The sequence below is a fragment of the Coturnix japonica genome, chromosome 4, assembly GCF_001577835.2.
Source record: "Coturnix japonica isolate 7356 chromosome 4, Coturnix japonica 2.1, whole genome shotgun sequence".
Taxonomy (NCBI): domain Eukaryota; kingdom Metazoa; phylum Chordata; class Aves; order Galliformes; family Phasianidae; genus Coturnix; species Coturnix japonica.
Window position 1 is genome coordinate 17,577,552 of NC_029519.1, and position 26,416 is coordinate 17,603,967.

Sequence of the window (26,416 nt, forward strand, 5' to 3'; positions counted from 1 at the left end):
TACTTTAGGTGAAGGCAGTGTATTCTTCATGAAGAAGAAGAAATAGCTGTGGCTAGCTTTGGGAAAACATGACTTTCTGACTGTGACTTTGTCCCTGTCTTAAAACTATGTAACAAGTTCTTTGGGGTTTTTTTTGTTTTGTTTGGTTTTTTTGTTTGTTTTTTTTGTTTGTTTTGTTTTTTGAATGAGTATCTACTGTTACAAGTGCAATTGTCAATGATTATAGACTTATATCTAAACTCCAAGGGCAATAGAATGGATTTGTTAGATTTGTTAAGCACTTCTGATCTTTCAGAATAAGAAATGCCAAATGCCTTTCTATCTTACTATTTTGTATTAGTGATTATTTTTGTAAAGAACAAAATACCTAAATATAACAACTAGCTTTATTGCACAGATCATTCATCCAAAAGAACTGTGTGAACTTTGAAAGATCTCTCTTTGTTGATTGTTGATTTCTTAGTTTTAGAGATCTACAACAGTGGCTGCATCTTCAGCTTCTATAAACCTTTGCATGGATTCAACATGACACTCTTTATAGCAGCTAGGGAGCTAACTTAAACAATATCTATTATTCTTAGGATAGCAGAGCTAACATTTAAAATATCTAAGATGGACATAATAAAAAGGATCATTGACTGTTTGCATTCACAATCCAGATTTTTCCCAGAACTTCCAGAGAATAGGACTCTGAAGGTCTATTCTAACTACTACTTCTGATATACTTCTGCTGGCCCACGATGGTCTGCAGGACACCTGAAAGGGCAGAAATAGTTGGTGGTGTACAACATGCCTTATATTTTATACAAATGGTCTATAAACAACAGCAAATTATCTGAAAGTATAAAGGTGAGTGTGGGATTACCATGCCCAGGCAAAAGAAATTCATCATGTAATTTATGGTCTAGAAGCCAGAAGCAACGTTCCATTTCGACAATAAGCAACAAAAGTGAGAACATCAGTTTTAAAATGCTAAAACTTAGATGGACACAAAATGTAATCATATATCTGAGTAACACAACTAACCAGTGGATGAATTCAGTAGAGTAATCAAAAGACAATTGAAAGATAGAGATGAAATTACAGCTTAATTGCATTAAATGAATATCATGTCACAGATTCTAGGTGCATTTAGCCCTAGATTCATAGATCAGCTCTCTGCTGTATAGAAGCATCCTCAAACTGCTAGGGATGTCATATCCACACATGTCACAGATGACTGACTGCAGAAAATGGTGGTCTTGACTACTGGAGAGCCTAACAGAATAGCTGGATATTGTAGTCTTGTAGCTAGGCTCTAATATGGAAAATATTTTTACATCCTATATTCGGTGGGCAAGAGAATAATTAAATATAACTATGGAATAGAAAAAAAGGAGAGGATACATAACACAGGGAAGATACAGAAAGGAAAGTTGAATGAATTTCTTTCTTTCGCCAGACTGCCAGGTTCTTATTTCAGCAGCTGTCTGCCACTCAGAGCTTCTTATGGATCACTTGCTAGCATAAAAATGGCATGTAACAGTCAAATTGACTTCATGTGGGGAAAAAAAAAAAAAAAAAAAAAAAAAAAAAGTGAAAAATAACTGGTATGTTAAGAAATATTGCTGAAAGGATTCCACTGAGCAGAAGGACAAATAATGTGATTCAACACATTAAAACTTAGGAGATGGGATTCTGTGCCTATTTGGAAATATCAAAACAAACTATATATTTTTCCTCATTTCATATCACATGCGTTGTCTCTTTTCATATGAAGTGAATAGTTTTTCCCGTACTGAATAATTTTTGCTGTTTCTTTTTCGTAAAAACAGAAAACTAAGCAAAATCTGAAATGTATACGTCACACTCATAGAGTAAAAGACGCTGAGGAAAGAAGCAGTAGACTACAACTGTATATGGATAAAGCTACAAAGCTATAACCACTGGCTTTGAAAAACAATTACAGATAGCATTTTTATCAGTAAATCTCACTAGACTAAGACAAGAAACATCATCCCACTCATTAAAGCATGGGGATTCAGGTAGGCATTGTTCAAGGTCAGTTGCAGAACTGAGAACTTTAATTTCTAAATTCCCAGCCTGTGATCTGTTAAGTAGGCTCATTGCCTCCCTATGTAGTGAAAATAGATTAATACAATAATATGAACAAAATAGTTCAATTTTAGGCATCCGATATGAATTGTCCATTAACACTCTACAGCTAGGAATCATTCCCACACATAATTTGGAGGACAACAGGAAGCCGAGGAAAACATAAACCACCAGCAAACAAATTCATAAACACTGCATAATAAAAAAGGAGGCGATATTAATAATTAAGAATTGTGCACTCAGTTCTGGTAAATAGTTTATGAATTAGATAGGATGGTAAATAAGGTCTCAGAAATCACAAACTGAAATGTACACTTCTAATTGAAGTGTGAATTATGGCATTACATGCCTCCCCTCTTATTATTGTCTTTTCACATAAGCTATGCATATGCCTGAGTTGTATCAGTCTTGTATAACTTTAGGCTTTGATTTCTCAGCTATACAAGAGAACTGTTCAGCATATTTGATAATGGCTGTTTCCCACCAGACGTTCCACAACTAACAGGCACTTGCATCAAACTGTTTAAAAGATCAGTGCTGAAGTTCTCATCTTTCTGAGAGTCTCATTTAAATATCACGATGGTTAAGACAATTACAGTCTATCTCCCCCTCATAGCTCCTTCTGGCATAGAAAGACACATAGAATTCACACAGATGTATTGTTAGATTTCCTTTTGACTCACTAATATAAGGGCTTTTTCTGGCCTTTCATTCCCACTCTTTTTTTTCCTGTATTTTAAATATGTTAGCTCAGTGTTTTCCATAGAAATGTATTGATGTGTATGTGTTTCAAGCTGGAATAAATGTGAAGAGACGCATCAGCTCAGCAGAGCACAACAGATGTGAGGAGAGCACTAAAGTTTAGACAAGGCTTTGCTCACTAGAATTTCTGAAACTCTTTTGAGCATTTCTGAGTGGAGGCAGAGACCCTAGGATGGTCCCAGTACAGGTGAGCTGTAGAGGGGTGCCCCTAGTCTGAATTTCACAGAAATTAAAGGGGAGAGGAAATCATATTCAAAAAAGACTTGACTATTGTATGGGAAATTGGTAATCACAGCCTGAACCTTTGATTAATCAGCTGAGGCAAATGTTGGGTCAGCAGTGGGAACACAGGTGAGAGTTATTTAGCTGTGCTCCCAGAAGGGGTGGAGCTCGACTCCAACTCCTCTAGACCTCATTTAAGGGCTGACCCCCACTGAAGCAGCATCTCTGAGATTGCTCCAGCTTTTCCAGCCAAGGCATCAATATTGGTGAGTTTTCCTTTACAAATAACCTTTTGAATTATCTTTGCTACCATCTTCATATTATTCAACCTTACAGCTATACACTGCACATGTTCAAGAAGTAGTGAAAAACAAGAAGATATTACATTCATGGAATTAGTTAGCATAGGACAACCCACTGTCTAGAATGAGTTAGCATTATTTGCTTTGTGGAATTATCAGTGTGAATATTATGTGGTGTAAATATGACTGCTTGAGGGATGCTAGTTGCAGAGTTGGGTGGTGCAAGCCCTCTATGCTCTGGTGTATACACCTTAAACCTAACAGACTACCTTACATTCTGACTCTTGCAAGTCTGAGTGCTGTTCTACAGATCAGTTCAAGTCCCAGCTGCCCCAGTACTGAGGAACTTGGCTACTTGTAAAAGAAAATAATGAAAACAAAGACTTAGTTGAATACACGCCACTTTCCTGCTCAGCAAGAATACAGTAAGGAATACTCTAGTTGTAAAATTTAGCAGATGTATAACAAACTTTGTCTTCTAAACAAAACCTTACCCTCCCAGGAGAATAGGAGATGATTGCATGTAAGATATTGGCCACATAAGTGGGTTTTTCACCAACATCTCACTGTACTCAAACTACTGAAAATCTGATACTAGTGACTCAGGCACGGACTGGGAGTATGCTGACTTCACTTTACGTGAATGACTCCTAGATGTCGTTTTATGTAATAAGAAAAAAGAGCTTGTCTCTCTCTTCTCCCACTCCCGACGAAAGGACTGCCTGTGTTAGGCGAGATTCTTGTTACTAATACCGGTCTTGGGGGAATCAACTTGAGGCCATTCAGGTGCAAAGTGAACAAAGGTATTCTGCATTTACTCCTAAATTGCCCAGTCGCCCAGTTTAAAACCTTTAAAAGCCTGTGACAATCTTGCTTTGTTATTATATTGCTCTTTTGTGATTAGAAGAGAATCAGATTTTGTGATTAGTAGAGCATTTTCACAGTTCTCAGTTTTTTCTATTGATTTTAGCTCTCCAAGTAAGAGACTGGCATGGATTGAAGTCAGTAAAAAATACCTGGAGAAATGAAAAAAAAGTTTGTAACACAGGAAAAATCTGCCTCAACTCCAACACCTCTGCCTCTCAGAACAAAAATCAAGATGTCTTAAAATAGGTTCTGACATATCATCAGTGATTTCAGGGGGATTATATTCTAAGCTTTTGTATGGAAATAGCTCTTTTCTCAAGAGGAGATAACTGCAACAGGTCTATATATATTAGCAGTGCCTTTTCCAATGCAGACAGTGTTCTTAAAATGGCTGCACTGCCTACTGCCTCCTACACAGAAGATAATTGGTGCCTAACACTTCTGGCTCTCAGGAGCAATGCAAAAAGAAGATACAAGAAATCTGTGTTGCTAAGACATAAATCTAGGCTTGTTCTGCCACCATACAGATACCTGACGTTGTATTGCGTACACACACATGGTGTAATTGCTGTTACGCTGCAAATACCAACATACGTTTTCTGAATTTCTAAAGGCTAATGCCAGCTTCCTTTTAAAATCTACAATATAATTACATGTTGCTCTTGTTTTGCAATCAACCACATGCACTGATCCGAACAGTCTGCTGAAATGTTAGATTTTGCAAAGGTCCCTAGAAGTTACAAGACTGTAGTATTAATTAGACAAACTGTTCATCCACTGCATTTTTAAAAACACAGATAAAAAAGATTTGGAAATGCTGCAAGTATCTGTACTCTTCTGAGCTTCCCACTGATTCCTCTTTCAAGCATTGCACATTAACAGTGATAATTAGATGCATGCACAAACAGGCTAACAATCAGAGATGAGAACCAGATTCAAAATGCTTTAGTTACCTGAACATCCTTGAAGATAATGGAGATGCATCTGGCCTCTAATTTCACTCCTTTAAATCTTAAATACTGTGTAACAAAAGCTATGGCTGTACTCAAATAGGGGTCCTCCATGTTTATGATCTCAGGAAGAAAACTAATTCTATAAAGCTTTGTTTTTCAGACTTCACTCATTCTCTTGAATCTATTCAGTCTTTAGAATGATTGGTTCGCCAACTGTAGCTCCAACATGTCTTTCATTCCCAATGATCTAATTCATCTGTATTCATAAGCATGCTAATCTGCAGCTTCAGAAAATCCAACCAACCCTCCAACAACAAAAACAATAGAAACGTCTCATTAACCACCTACCTCATTAGCTAGGATTAAGAACCTTGGTCAAAGTGATTGACCTTGTGCCTGGAAAAGCTATGAGATCAATAACCCAAACGGACTTAATGATCCTCCAATAAAAGAATAACTTTGTACTTCTCCTACAGAATAGTTGAAAAACTGAAGAGAAAAAATGCAAGAAATTCACATCATCTGCAAAAGTTAATGTATCTGTTGGTTCAGGAGTTGTATAGTTTTTTTGGGGGGGGAGCTTTGGGAACAGGTTTTTCCTCTTGTCTCTGTTAAGTGACATTTACTGTCTACAAGAACACTAATCTGAAAAATCACAAACTGTACCAGTGATTAGCCTGCAAGAGCCTAAATAGTTTCATTAACATTTCCAGTATCTCATTTCACTCATGAGCAGTTTAAAATTATGACATTTGTATTCATATACAAGAAGACGTATTTTGGGGCAATTTAGCTTCCTAGTATCTTTACATTGACACCATTAATTACAGCTTCTAACTTTTCTAAAGTTTGATTTTCATTTCACAAACTCAACAGTAGATGGAAAATGGGAAGAAAAAGAGAACCAAATAAAGCATACAGTATAATTGCCTATCAGCATAAGAATATGTTATTAAAAGCCGGTGCCTTTGACTGAAACAGAGCACTGACCAAACTGTACTGGGAATGGTTCTTTCATGGACAATATGAAAATGTCTTAATCAGTAAAGTACATACACGGAAGTGCTAGAAAATGATCAAGCTCGCTGGCTGAATCTGTGAAGGAATTATTAGCCGTCTAGTGAATACTCATAACCCCTAGGCAGTTACAGTTGAAAAGCAGGTGTATTTGAAGCTCAGTTCGTGCCATATATTTTGGGAGGGAATAAGTCACATTGGAATGCCCTGTTTTATGATATTGACTCTGGAGACCCTAAAACAACTACTTTTAGTTCTGAATTTTAATAGCTATGGGAGGAGGTATGGGCTGAGCTCCAAATGGAGCAGGGACTTTAATTCCCTTCAACACTGAAACAGTTCCTCTAGAGCTAGGTGAGGAAGAAAAGGAAAGCACCCAGAAGGACAGTGAGAGGAAAGGTTGGTGTACTACACTTTGAGGACTTGTGAAGTACAGGAATCAGAAGTGAGGGAGAAATTGAGCAAATGTTGGAATATGAAAGAATTAAATCTGATGGGAAAGGGAGACTGAAAGAAAGAGGCCTACCAAGGGGCATTTGGTTTTGCAGTAGACATGAGAAATCAGGTTGGAAAAAAAGCAGCGCTTGCTTTGTCAGCAGAAGGCGGCAATTAATGTGCCATCCTCTAGGTGTGCTCTATGTGGCAAAACCACATATTTGTCTTAGGAGAAATATATCTGCCTAGGAAGCACGGGGCGGTTTGAGTACTGGTAGTGTAAGGTTAGCACCTGTTTCCACTTTACCATTGAAGTTACTTACTGAAATCCAGTTTCTAAGATCATGCTTTGTCAAGGTTTACTTCACACTTACATAGAATGATGTCCTTCTCAAAAATGTATTCATGCATCGGATGTATATTGTCCCTTATTTGTTCTCAAGATAACTATGCAGTTTTCGTACTGTTTCAGTCTGCACTGTCATTGTTTCTATAAAGGTTGTTATTTGTACTCTCACAACTGAAAAGGATGGAAGAAAAAAACTGGCATCCTATTTTCCTGGGGTAAAACAAACAAACAAAAACCAACACAAGTTACATAATTTTCACAGCTTAAATTTTCAAGCTATGAAAGAAATTTGTTTCACTCATTATTGAGCCATTGCTCAGGCAAACAGCATTCCCATAACAAGCAGCAGATTCCAGAGCTGCACAGCAAAAGAAATGTAGAGCTCTTCTATGCAGAAGCTGCCAACACGCTTTCCTTGTTAGACCAATCTCTTTAAGCATAACTGAAAAAAAATCTGTCACCTATATACCTTCTGAAAGCAATTGCTTCATAGATGCCAGCTGAAGAACATAAAAACAAACACAAAGGATCTACAGCTATAATGATTTTTAAGTTGGTAATGGTGATGCAAAACAAAATCAAGTCACTAAGGAGATTCCACTGGAACAGCTAAGGCAGTGTAAAGCTACTGCAACCTGTGTAAAATATTGCTGTGATACCAAATAAGCACGAAAAATAGTCTGAGGCTCAAATGGGTAAACAAAATAAACAGTTACTAAACAAATCAAATCTCTCTCTCTGTTGTTCACAAATGCTATAAAACTGAAAGCTTATTTTTGTAGGAAAAAATAAAATAAAACATTTTTCTGAGCAAAAAAACACAAACCCTGTAATTGGTTCTGATTTGCTAGAGAGCAACAGATAATAATATACCAGCTGCTATAGTGCCAGATATAGCACAACTTGTTTTTCAGGCAATACTAAAATCACATATGGAAACAGTTAATAGCTTAATTTAAAATCATCCTTATACTTTTCTAAGCAGTAAATGCTTTTAAGCACACAGGGAAAGGAGCCATAACAGGACAGCCAGACAGTCACATTTCAGCCAAATACCTCACTCAAAGATGGATGCTTTTTTAGTCCAAATGTTCCAAATTCAGCTGATGTGATACCATTTCACCACCTTCTTGAAGTGAGACCATTTTGAAGACTGTTTCTTCTGTACTTCATTGTGGCACTTCAGTTTTAAACCTGACCTAATGGACAGCCATAGATGCTACGGGCTTGGAGCATAAAGAACTGACATGTTAGCACGGTAATGTACTCGGATGTCACATCAATCATTAGAAGACAGTTTGCTGAATGACTCAGATATCTGGCAATACACATTGTGAGCCTCTCTAGCTCTTTATATATATAAAGTGACTTCCTTTTGGCAATCTTCATTAGAACAACATTGATTGTAGTAATTTATAGATCAAATACTATTGCTGAAAATTTCTCAAGCTGTACATACTGTATTTCTAACTATAGTAAAGCTCTAAAAATCAGTCAGCAGAGGCCACTTCAATCTCTGCAGGATAATAAAAGATTATTATGTGCAGTAACCTATTTATGAAAAGGAAACAGTGTGCTTCTTTCAGACTCCATCAATTGCTTTAATAAGGAATTGAAAAGCATGGCCTACTTTATATGCAGATCACCATCCCAGTTGCATAAGGATTTACAATAGACAAAACTGGTTCTGTTGAAAATAAGGGCTGTTTGTTTAAATCACACAATACTGTTTGCATCTAAAAATTATTTAGAAGCTAATAAGGTGCAATAAATTTTGATTTGTTAATAAAAATGGGTTCACTCTTCTCCAGGAAGGTAATGTAAATTGAAGGAGATAAGGTAAAGCTTGAAGTAAAACAGGCCTGAGTTAATGGGAAAAAAGACATAGTGCATTTGTGCACTGATGGCCCTAAGAAAATGAATGCCAAGTGAATGCAGTTAACTTAAAACATTTTATAAAATTTAAGATAATGGACTTAGATGTTTCCTAGGAGATTAGAATTACTGCATTAATACTTTTGCTTTAGAGACAGAACACTTGACACAGTTCAGACAACTGAAAAGTTAGCATGATGCACATTACTGAGCTCTGCTGCCTTCATTTGGAGGAATGGAGAGACCCGGGTTCATATTTTACTTTTGGTGTTGGTTCATTTGCCTGTATGTTAACAAAATTAATGAGGCATGGGATGACCCCTGCTGGTGCCCCTGCCAAAAAAAGAAAAAAAAAAAAAAAAAAAAAAAAAAAAAAAAAAGAGCTATATTTGCAGCAGAAGGACATTTTAGTTTCAGTCAAAAGTTACAAGTATTAGCTTGTCATATACGTCATATAATACATAAAAATATTTATTATTTGATGGATAAATTTTGTGAGTAATGCTTTCTTAAATAAGAAACTAATCTTAAACCACTGAATGTGACTGTGTTAGAACTGCAGTGTAAGGAATTAAGGACACTATTCGTTCAGTTTGCTATGATGTTGCGTTAAACGTCTTTTATTAATGAGCTGTTACTCTTAGCTGAGGCATTTGATAACCTCTAGTCCATTGTTAAATCCTCAGCTGATTTCAGTGAGTTGCATTAAAAAAACCCAGAGGGAAGAGAATAAAAAACTCAATAAATTACAGCTCAGTCTCTATGGCCCTAGAACTAGATTCATTTAAAGAAGGGTAACTTTTCTATAAATCAAAGCTTCTGATTTAAAGGAGCTGACATATAACTCTATTTTACAATTTATTTATTTTTTAATTTCAAAAAAAATACAACACATTAAAATAGGTTCGATTTATCAAAGCTAAGAGCAAAAATTAAGTAATAATGTACTTAAAGTGCAAAGGCACTTTAACACAAGAAAGTGACACCCAGTGGCTAGACATGGTAATTGAAACAGCAGTACTGTATATTATTATTTACAAAAGAAAGTAAAGAGTCCAGGAAAAAGATCTTTGGAGATCTTCCATGTACCACATTAAGTTTCCACTTAAAAATGAAAAGAAAAAACAACCAAAAAAAAACTATCAGGAAAAAAAAAAAAAGACTTCCTCATTTCCTTCCAAATCAAACAGAATTATGCAAGATCTATTACAGAAACGTATATTTGCAGTTATAGTTCCTACAGAAAGGTCAAAAAGGAGAGAGAGATAGAAATAACTTAAAGGGAATATTGCAAAAGCAACATCGCCGTCCCTGTTATGCAGTAAGGGTTTGATTTCTCTCTCTCGCTTCCCAATTTAAAAAGTGAACATTTTTTGGAATGCCACAGATGACATCAGCACTGAGTTCAGAATCAATCAAATGTGACGTTGAGCTCATTTAAAAATCCTCCTTTGTCTCCCGATGCCCCCCTCACAGCTGACTGATTGCAGTTTGTTTTTCCAGAACTTCGAGGTAGTCTGGTTCTGTTTGTAGCTTTCCTTGGAGTAAAGGATGCTCTGGTTTAGATTGTTCTGCAAAATATTTCCTGGGAGTTCCATACAAAACAGTTTTATTTATCCTGTCCTGGTTTTGGCGTCTTGATTCATACGAAGGGGCAAACTGCCTTTTGGGTAAGGTGCAAAAGTTATAATGAACTAATCCTCCAGTGGGGAGTTCCTTGACCCTTTCTGCAATATTTTGATACAGCAGCTCTGGTTCCCGTGGTGAGGATTGCTTTTCCAGTAATTCAGCTGCACTGATTGTAAATGCAAGGCTGGTGGGATCTTCCTTTTTGTGGTCAAGACTGCTATAGCTAAACTCATGGAGATTTCTGTAGTAGGCAACTGGATCCCCTTCCTTTTGCATGTAGATTGGGTTCTGGCACATCTGTCCAACAGGAGGGGTAATGTAGTTATAAACATGTCCTTCAGTTTTATCATGGGTCTCAGTGTTGTAAGACCCATACTGCAGCTGAAATGAACTGATATCTAAGTTGTTTGCACTGCTGGGCATGCTTTGCACCCCCTTCCGGCGCTTAAGCACAAAGACAAACAGGCCTGCCCCAAAACAGACTGACAAAATAAACACAACCAACAAGCCTAAAATTAAGACAGAGAGTGGAACTTCCGTGTGTATTTCCGGATAGGAGCTGGGAGAGATACCAAGGAGATGGGGCGTATCTGTGTTCTGATTCATGGGCAGGAGAGAAGATTCAGACAAGTTGGGGTTCTCTGGGCAGATGGCTTCTTTGCTCAGGAATTTCAAATGCTCTCCGGAGTGTTTGGTGGGAGACTCACATATGACTTCATTGATAACAACAGGGGGATTTGAGTGCTGACTGTTCTGGTCAGTGACTTGCTCTATCCAGTTCCTCAGCCCCATAATGTCACATGTGCAGTCCCAGGGGTTCTCCTGGAGGTCGATCTGAATTAGAGCTGACAGCCGGTCTAAGACTCCTCTCACAGGCAAGTGTGAGAAATGGTTGTTTCTTAGATTGAGTCTGGTGAGAGAAGTGCCACCAAAGACATTGTCAGGCAGGGATCTGAGCAGGTTGTTGTTGAGAAACAACAGATGAAGATTACTAAGAGTGTCAAAGGTATGTGGCAGGATCTCCTTAATGACATTGTACTCTAGGTAGAGATATTGCAGGCTCTGCAGCCCATCAAACATAGAAGGGTACAGAACCTCAAGGTAGTTGCCATTAAGATAAAGTCTGCGTAAACTTGTGAGGTTTGTAAAGGCACCTTCTTGTATCACTGCAATTCTGTTGTTTCCTAGATGTAACAAATCCAGAGAGCTGTACTCTGCTAGATCGGTTCTATAAATGACTTGCAGATAGTTACTGGTAAGGTAAAGTTTCTTTGGAGTGGTTGGCTTAGGGTGGAGTTCAGAGATATTACTTATCTTTTTCTCTTGACAGTTCACATTTAAGCCATTATCCAAGCTCTGCGAAGTACAGATGCAGCCTTCTGGGCAGGTGATGGGCACAGGAGACTTTGTCTGGTAAACCATGATAGGTCCAAATATTTGTCTGTCTTTTGACACAGTGACACGGGGTGTGGGGCGATTCCTGGCTTTGGGGGGGCGGCTGGCTTTTGGGGCTCTGGTGGGATTGATGGCAGAGTTGGCTGTGGGCAATAACTTTGAGACATGTGGGTCTGAGATGATTGGGTGTTTTTCCCTCTGGTTTGAATCACTGGAGCTTTTCCTAGGGCAGAGATCTTGCCTGGTAAGCTGAGTCACATCTTTTCCATGTAGCCTGAAAGGAGTTTCACAGACTATCTCACCCACAAACACGGTGATTGTGTCTAGCCAGGCTTTAAGTGGCAGCAAGTCACAAGTGCAGTTCCAAGGGTTTTCTTCCAGTTGGATTTCCATGATGCCTCCAATGTGCTCCAGCACGCCAGCAAAAGGCATCATCTTCAGCCGGTTCCCCCGCAGGTCCAGATGGGTGAGGAGCACAAAGCGGAAGACATTGCTGGGCAGGGACAGCAGGAGGTTGTCATTGAGAATCAACACTTTGAGCTTGTTGAGCTTGTTGAATGCCCCTGCCTCAATGGCACTGATGTAGTTGTAATCAGCTTGCAGGTACTCCAGGCTCTCCAAGCCCAGGAATGTATCCTCCTTCAGCACTTCCAGCTTGTTGTTATTGAGGTGCAACCTCTTGAGGGTGCGGAGGCCACTGAAGGCCCCGGTGTGGATCTCCTGCATGTCGTTATTACCCAAATGGAGGGTTACGGCATTGGAGTAGTTGACAAACTCATTGGGGAACAGGCGGGTCAGCGCGTTCCCATTGAGGAAGAGCTGGTAGATCTTGGATGGTGGTGGCAGGAGGAGGCTGATGGTTGTAAATCCTTTGTTTTCACAATTAATGTTTAGCACGTTCTCCTTCTCCTCGCAAGGGCAGCGGCTCTTGCTGCAAATGTCTTTGGCAGGTTTGCGACTTTCTATCTGCGAGATCCCAGCCACTGTTAACAAACTGAGCAACCAAACACCCTTCAGCATCTTTATGCACCGTTGATCCCTGCTTTAGTACCTACAGTCAAACCTATTGAGGAAGGTAAAGAGAAAAAGAAGAAACCCCCAATGAAAACGGCCAGGAGCAGAGGCTGCACGGCGAGGGCAAAGCAGGTTTTAAGGGGGCAGCAAGGCAACGACTAGCAAAACTCCCCTGAAATTCTCCCTACCTCAGCCCACTTTTTGCCCGCGGAGCCGTTCTGGGAAAGCCCGGCCGCAGGAGTCTCCCAAAGCCGGGATCCCAGCGCTGCCCGTAATTCCATTCCCTACTCGTTATTTTAAACGGGAGGGGGGAGAGGGAGAGGCGGAGAACGGATGGAGGGGGGAGGCGTATAATGGGGAGAAGGAGAATAAGCAATTGACAGCCCTCCCTGCCCCCATCCCGGCAGCAGCAGTTGCCCCGGACCGACCCCCCTCCGAGCCTCCCTACGCTCCGGAGTCGCTTGGCTCCCCGGCTCCTACCTGCTTTCGGGGTGCCCGAGCGGGCAGCAGGGGCAGGGGCCGCCGCCGAGCGCCGCCGCCGCGCCCCGGGAGCCAGGCACCCGGCGGGAAGAGGCATCGCCCGCCGACCACCTCGGAAAGAGTCCGGAGGGGCGAGACGGTGCCCGCGCAGTGCTGTCCCGGCCTCGATGGGGCGAGAAGTTCTGCCGGGCAGCGGACGAGAAGCGGCGGCTGCGCCGCAGCGAAAGCGCGGACGGCTCTACGCAGAGCGCTGCGCGGCGCGGATCGTTTGCTGGCTGCCCCGCACGGAGCGGCGCTGACGTCACGTCGGGGGCGTGGGGGACACGTTTCTCCCAGCCCCCTCCCTAACCCCCCCATCCCCCCGCATCCCCCCAGCCTTTCTCGCAGGCGGCTCCGCTTCCGGCTCGGTAGTTCGCTGCGGGAGCTCTCCGGAAACCCGAAGAGCACAGAGCACCGCACTGAGCGGAGGTACCTGCGGCCAGAGTTTTGGCCCCCGAGTCTCTAAATCTGTGCTTTCAAAACAGCATGTCAGCCAGCTTCCTCGGCACCTGCCAGCCGACGAGCCGCAGACACGCGAGCGCACTCACACAGTCCGGCTCTCGGAGCAGGGGTGCTGCAAAACCCGGATCTGGCAGCAGTTCTTTCCCCGCCGCGCAGCTCCCTTCCCGAGCGCTGCTCGCCGCGGGGACGCTCGCTGTCAGCCATGGGGATTCAGCACCTTCCGCAGACTCAGCTGGCTCCACGCTCTGGAAAGCTTACCCGAGTGCTGAGGAGCGAGACCGCATCCAGAGTGACTATTCCCACTGCCTGAAGCCGCCCCGTTGCCAAATCCCGCTGCCAAAGCGATGTAATGGGATAGTATTTGGCTGCATTTTGAAAGAACAAGGATGTGGGTTATTGTGACTTTGCTTAAGCATCGTGCCCAGGGCACAGATGCGTGTTTGATGGGAGCAGGTTGCTGCTCTTCATATCTCTCAAGAACATAACATTTTGGGTTCACACTGGGATTTTCCTCCCAGTGTGCACAAAATGCACAATAAATTTTTCAAGTGTTAATACGGCACTATGCATTATTACAGGATTTTTATGGAGAGTTGGAAGCACTTCATCTCTAGATTATAGAGATTTGCCACCAAAAGACTGCTGGACTTGGCAAGATCGGTGCTGTCATTTTGTATTAGTCTTTAACCATTAAGTATCAGAGCCCACATTTTTGGAGTATCAAAAATGCATTGCCTGTTCTTACAGGGTGTCTGAAATCAGGAAGAGCAGCAGCGCCCCGCAGCAGCCAGCTCATTTGCCTTTGCAGTGCTGCTGAGCAGGGAAGTACTGAAATCGGTGTTTAGGATCAGAGCTGCTAAAGCTTCCTGACTTAAGACGTGGAGAGGTTGTAGATAAAACAGAAGTATCCTTCTCTGGAGTATGCTGCTGAGGTGGTGCTGCACCAAGCTCGACAAGACTGGGATTTTGAGATGCAACCAGAGCTGCTTCTTTCAAACCCTGCTTGTTCAACTGAATTCAGGAGCAAAATTAGCTGAGAAGGGAAGATCACCGTAGCAGATCTGGAGTTTTACAGCACTAACACAGCAGCAGCCAGATTATTTTGCTGGATTTTTAAAATTATTATTATTATTTTGCTTGTTTGATGTTCAGTTTCTCTTTAAGCATTAGAATACATCATCAAAAGATGAAGCAAAATTGAGCCAGTTTCAGAACATCCCTCATCTTACTTTCAGGTCTTTGGAACCTGGAGGAGGGGCATAAACCTAAGAGGAGAAAGGAAAACTGAGCTCAGATTGAATTCGCTTTATTTATAAGGGAGTATGCTCAGATGTGCCCTTGCCCATGTGGGCGTGTAGCAGAGGTACACATGTGTTGCTGTAACCTGCATTCCCCGCATTGCCCCCAGACAGCCCTGCACAGCATGGCCAGCACTCCGGTCTTGCTGCAATACACAGTGAAAGCTGAAGGCAGAAACAAGTCCTCTGCATTTTCTTCTCATCTCACATGTACGTGGATGTGAGGTTTGGTGCTGTGCAGCTTTCTGGTGGGCAAGGGTTGTGTCCTGAAAGTGGCTCATGGGGCCACATAGGCTGTCATGCTTGCCTGTGTTTACTAGCACATGGAAAATGCATTTGTGTTAACTGCTAAAACTGCCTGGGAAAGGAAAGTGTACAAATGGTATGCCTCAGCAGTAATTACCAGCATCCTGTGGGATGGAAGGAACAGAGTGTTAAGGGATTGAAACAGTAATAATACACAGAGATGATACTGATTCCGTTACGCTGCAAATGTATCCATATAATAACCACTGTTGTGGGAGGAGAAATGGGGATTTCAAGAAGGAAAATAGCTACAGCTTTTTATTTAGGAATAAATCATAATTTCTCAGCATGCCCGAAGTATTTTATAACCCATTCAATTAAAAACACAAAATAAAAAAGAACAACTTTCTTCCCCACCTGTCTTATTTGTACATTGGATGTAGGAATGTTGACAGGCTGCAGCTGAATGGGAGCCTCCAGCAGTGGGAGACTTTAGGAATATGCAGTCCTGCACCTGGTGTGAATGTATTGGAAGGTTTTTTCTTTTTCCCAATTACTTTGCTGTATTCCCTCATTCTCCTTTTGGGGTAGAGGTATGAAGAAATCTAGAAACTTACAGGTTTGTAGGTTAAAAGATTTAAAGGAACCGTTGTATAGTCATGATTTTGTGTTAACACTTCAGCTGGAATTAATTCCTGCTTAAACCACATCATACTTTATAGGAAACAAGCAAACAAGACAAAACAAAACAAACTGAGAAACATGAAAAACGGATATCATGGCCAGGCATATTTTTACCATTTCCTATGAAGAAAATCTGGTATGTATTTGGTAAATTGTTCCTTGAGCTTTTGTCTCCCACTGCTAAAAAATCACTGCCTTCTCTGCATCTCTGTCTGCCTTCAATTTGACATTTTTATCCTTTCTAGCATCCCTGTGTACTTGGATGAAGAACCTTTGATTATCCTGGTCCAGCTTCCCAGGGGACCACTCACAAACTACTCCAGTGCAGGTGTAAATGAAACACTTGATACTGGCCTGAACCAGCTTCAGAAGGGCTGTGTTAGTCCTGTGCTGTTATATACACCAGCACAGTTTTTGACTCCTGCATGGTGCTAAAGCCACCACTTCAACTATCTACTGGCAGGAAAAAGAATGCCAGATCATGGCATGGAATCATAAGCACCTAAAATTTGGCACTGATCATTACTCTTACTGCCTGCCTCATGCTATTGTCCTTCTGTGAGAGTAAATATCAAGGAGCAGAATAAGCCTGGAAATGTGATGCTTTTTTTCTTTCTCCATTTTTTAAATGCAGATGGATGTTAAGCGGCTCTCATGTATCTCTGTCAGTTCATCAGTCCCTCTTTTTGTAAATGAAGAGAACAAAATCATATGCATCCACCAAGTCTTATGGAATAAAGTAAAGAACAGAACAACTAGCTAAGCAGTGATCCCTGTTAGTTGGATGGAGGGCCTTACTGATCATCAGAAACGATCAAGGAAACTCAGATACTGGTAATGTGTAAAGAGGCATTTATACATGTAGTACAGATAATTACCTGAATTATATTTGTGAACAAAACATGGTGACTAGTGTGGTGGAATTCATAGGTATGGGATTTAGTGATCCTCACGCATAATATGAGATGCTTTTTCCATGTCAGCTCAGGGTTCTGAGACTGTCTCCATTGCTATTCAGCAAGAATTCTCACTTTCTGAGGGTCTATTTCCCTATATGCCTTTATGAGCCTGTTTGTAGCTGGAGACATTCTCTGTGGATATGTACATTTTTGGAATCTTTCCTATACTATAAGTGGGATATTTTTGTGCCTCAATTAAAAGCATTGAGGAAATAGACAGTTTCCAGATTTAGCAGTGAGAAGCACGCAAAATATTTGTTACTTGTAATCCAGGCTTTTAGCTCATCCAATAACACTGGAAAGCATGCTATGGAAGAGAGAGCAAAAGAACAGTCTGGCTTTCACTACCTCCTTTGGGCAAGGGAATGGTAACAGGAGGAGGGTAAGTATGAAGTCCGAGGAGCAAAGAGCTAGCAACATTTGCCCTTTGAGGCAGCCATCCCTGCTCACCAGCGCTGCTCAGCAACAAGCTGGTGTAGTACATCTCTGAGACTGGCAGAAGAGAGGAATGCTTTTGGCAAAGCCTCCATGGAAGGAGAGAAAAGGTTCCCCTTCAGTTCACGTGCAGAAGGGCACTGCAAAGTGATGGGGGCTTGTTTATATGTGGTGTCTGCTGAGTTGCACTTTGCTGGCAGTCAGTAATGGTCTTTGCTGTTACCTGTAATGATGTTCCTTCATTTCCAGATACATTTTTAGCTCGATTTCCCCCAGCCATTCAAGCGTCTGGAGAGCCATGGGTTACTTCAGCTTATTAGTTGCTGACAACTTCATGACTTCAACTGTACAAATAAAAGAATTTAATGAACTGTGACTTCAAATCAACGTGCCCCTTCCTTCCTTTGTTGTTCCTTCATGAACTCAAATCCTAGCTAAAGATGCACATTACCGAGATCCATTATATAATTTCAGGGTAATTATTATTTATTTATTTACTTACTTTGCAAAGCAATTTCACCGTTGTTTCTATGTATCTGGCATAATCCATTTTGTGTCAGCACAGCAGGATCTTACATTGCCTGTGCACAACATAGCAGCAAAACTATCAGTTTTCTGATGTTTTGAGTTATTAATGTGGAATCCCAACTTTCTTACAAATCAGATGCCTATTTAGTGAACTATAATGTCAGTTTCAGAAGGAAGTATGATGTATAATCCATCTGTCATAAAACACCCCAGGTAGCTTGTACACCTGAAATACTGATAAGCCCACTTGTCTCTGTGCAGTTAAGACTACGTTTTATTTTAGCTTGTCCAACTATTTTTTCATTCTTGCATAGAAAAATGTGTTGCCTTCTCTCGTGCATGCATCTTTTAGCATGGATCCCAGCAAAGAACTGTGAGACAGCTGATGTTTATGGCTGCATTCATTGCTATTCAGCAAAGCAGTATGTCTGAGCCAAAGCCCTTTGGTGTCAGTGGAAGGACTCCTACTGACTTCAGTGGGCTTTGGATCAGATCCTTGAGCAAATGTTTAACTTAAAAGTATGCACTCACATCTTATTTAGTTGAGTAGGCTAAATATTTTTAGAAGTACTTCGCTTCATCATGTCAGTGTGTTCTTTTTCTCTAAGTGGGACGGTGAGATGAATCTCCCTGAAGATCGATGTTCCGTGCTGACATTGCTGAGAATCAGAAGTGGAAAAAATATCATCTGAGATCTCTATGTGTAATATTACTTGCATGTTTCTAACTGGAAATATCCCCATCATGCAAACACAAGTGAACACAAATGTTTTTAGTCATCAGTATTACTGAAATTGTCTTCTTGCTTTACTGAATGCATATGCTTTAGTAATGGTGATCACTTTGCATAATTCAGTTTATGTATGAGTACTCTGAATATCCAGTCTTGCAAATCTGATGGGTTGGTGTGAGAGGTTTCTTCCCTTTAGTTATTAGTAGTAAAAGAAGCATAATGAAATGTCTCCATATACTGACTTTTATGGCAGTACAGTTGAATCCAAATCCTGCTAGTGCTAATGACATATTTAACTATATGGGAGGAGTGGGAGCAATGGGTGAAATTCAGACCTGGGCAGAAGGCCAGCCTAGAGTGCATCATCATAAAAGTACTGAGTTAAGACCTTGAAACAGGGCTTAAGTGGGACTCCAGTGCTCTAAACCTTGAGCTGGCTTTCTGTAAGGTAGGAGGAAGAGTTCCTCCAGATTAATTATTCATTAAAAGTAATGCATTCTGTTGGTTTAGCCTATTTTTCTTGTTTCCTTGAAGTTATTTAATTGAAATTACTCATCAAATAATTTCTATGAATAATCATGGCCTGAGGTTTTTTTGTTTTGGTTTGGTTTTTTTTCTGAACAATTCACAGTAGACATTTCATATTCCACATTCAGAATGTGAGTCATGTCATTGAGTTGTGATTGTGCACAGTGGTCACGTATTTCTGCACTTGCTCCATGGTGGGGAGAAAAACCTGAATATTTTTGGGACACTCGTGTGCTCCCAAAAGTTCTTTCCATTAAGTTCAATCCATGTGATGTCTGCAGGCAGTTGCCAACTGAACAAAAATTGTTTGAGCACTCACTGGCTTCTGTATTGATCCATCTGGTTTCTAATAGGGATGTAAAAATCCTCTATGTACATATATAGTATGTTCATATGTCTGGCTGTCAGTCAAGGTCCCATCCCTTCTCAAATAATTTGAACCGGATTTGATGAAAGAAAGTCAGCATTTAAAGATTTTTGTTTCCTGCTTCTGTGGAAATAACTGACTGAGAATTGCCCCAACGAGGAGAACACTTAAAGCTTGGCTTCATTGGTTGTTATTTATGAGAAAAAATTCCCACCAGAATTTGTCTCAGAATTGAAAAGTTGTGTCTTGAATGCCCAGCTTCCTGTAAGAAGTAGGTAGGAAAACCTGCTGTTAAGCATTTGTCTTGTTGTTTGCAGGCTTCCTCAGTATCCAATAGTAATGATCGGGATAGTTCTCTGATAGAAAGAAAAAAAAATGTTTTCAGATCAGACATTCACTTTTATCTGCAGGACTTTTTCAAGGTCTCTTTTATGCATATGATCAATGTGAGTACTTCACTGTGTGAAGTTACATAGGTCATGGCCTTCTGAAGCCTCTCTTCCTGTATAAGAACTTCTTGTTAAATTCTAACAATTTGTGGTGGGTTTTTTTTTTGTTTGTTTGTTTGTTTTTTACTAATACAAGTAACTGTTCTTTTGACAGAATAACATCAATGAATTATTCTTTAAGGAACTAAGAGAGACATCTAGATCAACTTCCCTTGTCCTTAGGGGGGCCTTCAACTTGTCGGATGTTAACTGGCAACACCAATTCCTAAAACACTTTTTGACAACTTTCTGGTACAGGTACTAAGGGAGCTGATCAGGAAAGGTGCCCTCCTAGATCTGTTGCTTGTGAACAGAAAAAGTCTCATGGATGAAATGGTGATTAGTGCTCATCAAAGCAGCAATGATCTTGAAGTGGTCAAGTTTAAAATCCTAGGGGGATAGAAGGAAAGCTGCCACAAAAACCTCAACCCTGAACACAAGGTCAGACAAAATGGGAAGACCATAGGGATGCTCTTTGCCTTTGTAATGTGAAGATTTGTGCAGCCAAAGCTCAGTAAGAGTCAAAACTGGTCAATACCGTGGAGACAAAGAAAAGGTTTTTTTGTTGGTTTGTTGTTTTTTGTTTGTTTGTTTAATATGTTAACAACAAAAAGAAGGCTAGAGAGAGCTCTGACTTGTTAAAAAGGACTTAAAAGTGTTATAGAGTATCTAGAGGAGGGCTACAAAGATGATGGAGGGTCTACAGGGGAATGTGTGTGAAGAATATGAAGTTCCTTAGTTTGCTTTGCAGATGAATTTAAAATGAGAAGTTTATTCTTCAGTGCAAACTGATTGTCATGAAGCTTTGTGCAAATGCATAGGTTTGCAGATCCAGAGCTGACTGCAGGATCAAAATAACATGATTTTGTGATTTGAAAATCAATGAAAATCAGAATACTTGTTTATCCAAAGTTTTCAGTAAAGAAATTAAATGGTATGATGCCTTCCAGTGCCTGGAGGGGGCCTACGTAAACACTGGAGTGGGACTTCTTTTAAGGGCATGTACTGACAGGACAAAGGGAAACAGCTTTAAAATGGAAGAGGATACGTTTAGATTAGATATTAGGAAGAAATTCTTTACTGTGGGTGTATTGAAATACTGGAACAGGTTGCCTGGAGAGGTGGTGGATGCCCCATCCCTGGAAGCATTCAAGGCCAAGCTGGGTGGGGCTTTGAGCAACCTGGTCTAGAGGAAGGCATCCCTGCCTGTTGCAGTGGGTTGGAACTAGGTGATCTTAAAGGTCCCTTCTAATCCAAACTATTTTGTGATTCTGTGAATTGCATATGATAAATGGTGCAATTTTCTTTCCAAAGTTTAGTCTATAGGGAGATTTTTGATATTGTCATGTACTTTGTAAATAGATGCTTCCTTGGGATGAAAACAAAGCTTCTCTGTTGTGGTGCCCTTACATTTAGGGTTTAATTGATCTGCTCTAGTGATTACCAAAAATGTTGATATTCCAAAAATTAAGAAGGAACTATAAAACAAATAATGCTTTGGGCACAGCCACAAAATGCTGTGGTGCCACCCCAGCTTGTCCTCCATCTTAGAGCAGTCTGCATAAATTCATGCTGGCTCCACAAAGCTGGTCCCAGGGAAGCCTGGTTGGCGCAATGGCTGTTAGAGATTAGTTGGATGAGGCAATGTGAGGACACACAGTATGAACTTACAGATAACCATTGGTAGGTTTCTCTCTCTCACTCTTTCTAAAAATCGTAATCGGAAACAGGGGAGCTGGAGGATTTCAGATGACTTGACCTAAATCTAATGGACTGCCACTGGCAGTCATGCACAACCTTCAGAGATGTCAGTGGGAGATCTGCGCCTGCCACCACTACAGCGTATGACCTGGCATTGGTCTGGATCCTGATCTCAGCACAGAAATTCCTTTAGAGGCATGTGGGGTTATGCCAGGCTGACATCTGTGTAAGATTAGGGTTTCTGCGTGCTCTGAATATTAGATGAGTTGTTAGAGTCACCCACAAAGAAACAGCTCCTTGAAATTTTTCTTTTGTTAATACTTGCTGTTTCCAGAAAGAAGGTACTGTTTTAACAACCAGATATTGCAGCTTCAACAGTAGTTCCACTTATTTTCATAGACACAAAAAAATTCAAGAGAATAACCCAGAGAGAGCAAAGAGATTTTATTACTGTGACAGTAGGACATCTGTAGGGGAAGGGGAATATGTAAATATGTTCAGATATGTATGAACATGTGTTTGTTTTCCTCCATTGTCTCTAGCAAATGTGAATTCCTGTGATGCCTTTGTAAATATACCATAATGACTGATTCTTTTGGATTCTTTGTGCTATCTCTGCTTAGCTGCATAGCAGCTGACACTTTAATTGGGATGACTGAGCTGAGTGGATTTGCTTTTAGAACTAGACACTTTTCATTGTGAAGAGAGTACCACAGACTGACTCTTCTGCCTTTATCCTCAGTCAGAACTACATTAAATCAGATCTGCGGTTAGTGGCAAAGGACATTCTCCATTGCATTGAAATGCATGGGAAAGGCTGGAGACTTAGCATTTTTTTAAGGTCAGTTATATGCTGAAAAGGAGATTTAACTGCAGTTGTTTTCCCTGTCTTTTCCCCATTTTTCAGAGCCTTTATAATTATCTTCATCACAGCTGGCATATTCGTGTATGCTTTTCAATTTATAGGAAAAATACCACATGCTTTTAAGTTTATTAAAAACCATTTTGATGGACAGATTCTTCTAATTCTGATTTAAAACTGAAATGAACAAAGTGATGGTATATTGTGTTAATGTTTATGCATCAGATCTTCCTATATATTAATATGAGCAAGGCAGTTAATCTTTATTTGTATTTAACTTAGCAGTAATATTCCTCATTGCTTGGGCACTAAATGAGAATCTGATTTTCAGTTGTTTCTGTTGTGTTTGGGAAGTAAAGCAATAGATTGTTTATGGATGTGACAATAGAAAATGTCTGTCCTGGGGGAGTTAATTTTAAAAGTCAAGTTTTTCAGCTCCTGATAAGTACCCACTGTGGGCTTTCCTACAGATTCAGAACTGTAAATAACCTACTCCTTTTCAGCTATGCTGGAAAGGTTGACTTCGGCTGCATGAAAATATTTTCCTTGTATCCATATAGGAACAACAGTCAAATGACCAGCCAGTTGAAACATTCCAGTAGACAAATCACTACTGTAAACCCAGAGAGGACTTTCAAAGTCTTTCTCTTTTCTCCAGCTGACTCTGCAGGACACCAGGGGAACTGACTTTTTACATGGTCTGATAGTAGTAGTACAAGGGGAAATGGCTTTAAACAAAAAGGGCGAAGATTTAGATTAGAAGTTATGAAGAATTTACCTACTCAGAGGATGGTGAGGCACTGGAATAAGATGCCCACAGAGGTTGTGGATGCTCCATCCTTGGATGGAGGTATTTGAGGTCAGGTTGGATGGGGCTCTGGGCAGCCTGATCTGGTAGATGGCAACCCTGTCCACGTCTGGAGGGTTGGAACTCAATGATCTCTAAGGTCCCCTCCAACTGAAGCCATTCTGTGATTCTTTGGATCTTTTCTCTGAACTTTTATCAATAATTCATGCACACAGTGGGTGGAGAAGGTTGACTGTAATTTCAACAAGCTTGTGGTTCTTCTTATTCTACTGAAATTCTTTGTTCCTTGTTAGACTGAGGGACTTTTATGTGGCTTCTTTACCATTGCTATACAACACACATCAGCCTTGAAAGAGCAGAAGTATGATGTTCTGAATGGATTGCAGGGTTTTCTTCTTGATCCTTTATTTTTTTCTATTCCTGTGATCTCTTCTCATTTCAGTTCTAGGTTTAGATCTGTCATTCTGGATGTAAAATGCCTGACAAGAGCATGACTGAACAGAGACACTGACAAGATATATTCCTGATCAGTCATATTACAAAAAAAAAAATGTCTAAATTGGAAGAGGCACAGAGGAGGGACTACTGTGGGAGTGCAAAAGAAAAAGGGAACAACTCCTTCGCATAGGAACATGGTTTGGGGGTCCCTGTGCTGACAGAAATAATTGAATGGTGAAACTGGAAGCCACATCAGTGCAAAACTGTGCTGAAACTAATTGTCCTGGTATGATGCTGAGGTGAACTTGTATCTCTGTGGAGTTTGTGAGCTTTTGCATGCTGCATTTCACTTTGTTACTTGGAACAGGCCAGGAATCTCTGTAGCACATGCAGAAGGGCAGCCACATTTCTCTATCCTTTGTACAAATTGGGCTGTTGAAAACCAGGAAATACCTAAGCTGTTTTTGGCCCTAGTAGCAGTGTAACCCAGTCTTCTGCCATAAGCCTCGTGTATTGTCATGCCAGGGACTCTGCAAATTACAATGCATTCATCCCCAACTGGGCAAAGGCAAGTGAGCAAGAGCTTATATGGCAACACAGGCTCTTGCATTTTTTCCAGATATTATGGTACTGCATTTGCATTATCACCTTTAGGATTCAAAGCTAATGGCTGACTTGAGATTATGAATGAATGACATACAATCAGTCAGTCTTAGCTTGAGAAATTATCTTGACCACTGCTATAGCCAGAAGTTTTGTACTTCCATTCTAGCCTATGTTTTGCAAGCACAGATTTGGTATGCCAAAGTGGCAGACTGAAAAGCGCTTTGTGTGTAAGATCTATTTCTTATACTGAGTTGTGATCAGCTTTGTTTTGGATATTTAACAGAGGCAAATGCTAAGTAGCTACACAGAGTTTGCAGGCAGAGTCAGTGCATGGTTCTGCTACAGCATTTCACTCACACTTAAGCATTTCACACCAGACATCATCTAAGATTTCTTTCTATAGATAATTTCAACGCTACTTCATCTGACATGTCCTCAGCATCCAGCAACATGTTGAAAGGTTATGCATTTCAGCCAACTCATGCAGCACTCTCAAGGCTTGGAATTCTTCTTGCTCGCATAGCTTTGATGGTCATGTCAAAGCAAATGGGCATCACTTGACACAAACTGGTGCAAACAGACTACCTGGGGGTACAAAGCAGTGAGGTAGAGACATTAACTTCTAACTAGCGGCGTTCAACAGAAGCTGAGTTATGGTTTCTTTCCATGGCTTTGAAACTCAGCAAAACAGACTGCCAGTCTGATTTGACATTTAATGTGATACTACTAGTGGTATCATCACAGTGCCTAGGAACCTTGAATGTAGTTTGCTGTAGGCATGGGGAAACACAGAAGATGGTCATTGCCTTAACTATAACTACAAAGTGAAACGGAGATTCTTTATTATCAATATTAAAACAGCCTTCAAAGAGGGAAAAACAAAAACAAAACTATTCTGCTTTGAAATATTCACTTGACATGATTTAGTGGGTATGGTGGTGGATGGGTTGATGATTGGACTAGCTGATCTTAATAGTTTTTTCTAATCTTAGTGACTCTTATGATATATCCAAATTCCTCCCTCAGATTCTCCAGAAATGTTCCCATACTACAGCATTTCCTAATTGCTGCTTTCTTTCTTTTCAGAGTTCTAGAGGAAATTAGCACATCAACATGAAAATGTCTTACAGCTAAGTAACACTTATCTCCCTCTTGAAGGCCTCTCTTAGTCAATAAGGCTAGGAACTTATGAATCATGTGAGCTGCTAAAATACTTATGTCTCAGTAATTTTCTTTCTGCAGTTATTTTTTTCCAGTCCCCTTTCTATCTTCTCAGTACTATTTAAGGCAGGTGCATGCACACATACCTCCTACAGACATGGCTTCCTTTCTGCTCATAGGAAAAGAAAAGATTTCCTGGAATTTGCAGCCTGTTTGACCTGTTTCCACATGTTACACATTTACAACACCAAACAAATCAGCAGAATAAGGCTAGAGAGGCCAGAAACCATTGCCTTCTGCTGCAAGATACTCTGGCATGATGTAAGATGACCACGAAGCCCTCTTAGGAATTGGGAGTCTATCAGGAGCATTTCATGGTGCTCTTGTGTTCTGTTACTTGTGTTCAGCTACATGCCAGGTGCAGCTTAGTACCCTGGCCCTTGGCAGCATGCAAGAATCAGACTTCTTTCATCTGTCTGCCTCATCTATTTCTCCCTGACCAGGCATTCTGTGGCAAACAACCACCCCAGTGCAACTCGTCTTGGGCTGCCCTCTAGTGCTGACCCATAAGATGTCAGCTTGCTCATTGTACGATGACTCCATGCATCCCAGATGCTTACCTATATCAAGGGCAGCTCCTCATCCGAGCTTGTCTTTCCAGAGGAGCTAGATCCATCCT

The 26,416-nt window shown here is 40.6% G+C and overlaps 1 protein-coding gene across 2 annotated transcripts; it reads right to left on the bottom strand.

Annotated features, from left to right (window-relative positions):
* Window positions 1-9,721: 9,721 nt before the first annotated feature.
* On the bottom strand, window positions 9,722-14,142 carry SLITRK2 (SLIT and NTRK like family member 2). 2 transcript variants are annotated; one of them, XM_015861011.2, is made up of 2 exons: window positions 13,982-14,142; window positions 9,722-12,963 (listed from the first exon to the last, which is right to left on the bottom strand). In XM_015861011.2, the coding sequence occupies exon 2, from the start codon at window positions 12,918-12,920 to the stop codon at window positions 10,347-10,349; it is 2,574 nt and encodes an 857-aa protein (XP_015716497.1). In that variant the 5' UTR covers window positions 12,921-12,963; window positions 13,982-14,142; the 3' UTR covers window positions 9,722-10,346. The 2 variants fall into 2 exon arrangements, with proteins under 2 accessions (XP_015716497.1, XP_015716496.1); XM_015861010.2 differs by lacking the exon at window positions 13,982-14,142 and adding an exon at window positions 13,395-13,696.
* Between the last annotated feature and the right edge of the window lie 12,274 nt (window positions 14,143-26,416).

Excerpts from the sequence above, each read along its gene's own strand:
- SLITRK2 (XM_015861011.2), bottom strand. The coding sequence starts at position 12,920 with ATGCTGAAGGGTGTTTGGTTGCTCAGTTTGTTAACAGTGGCTGGGATC.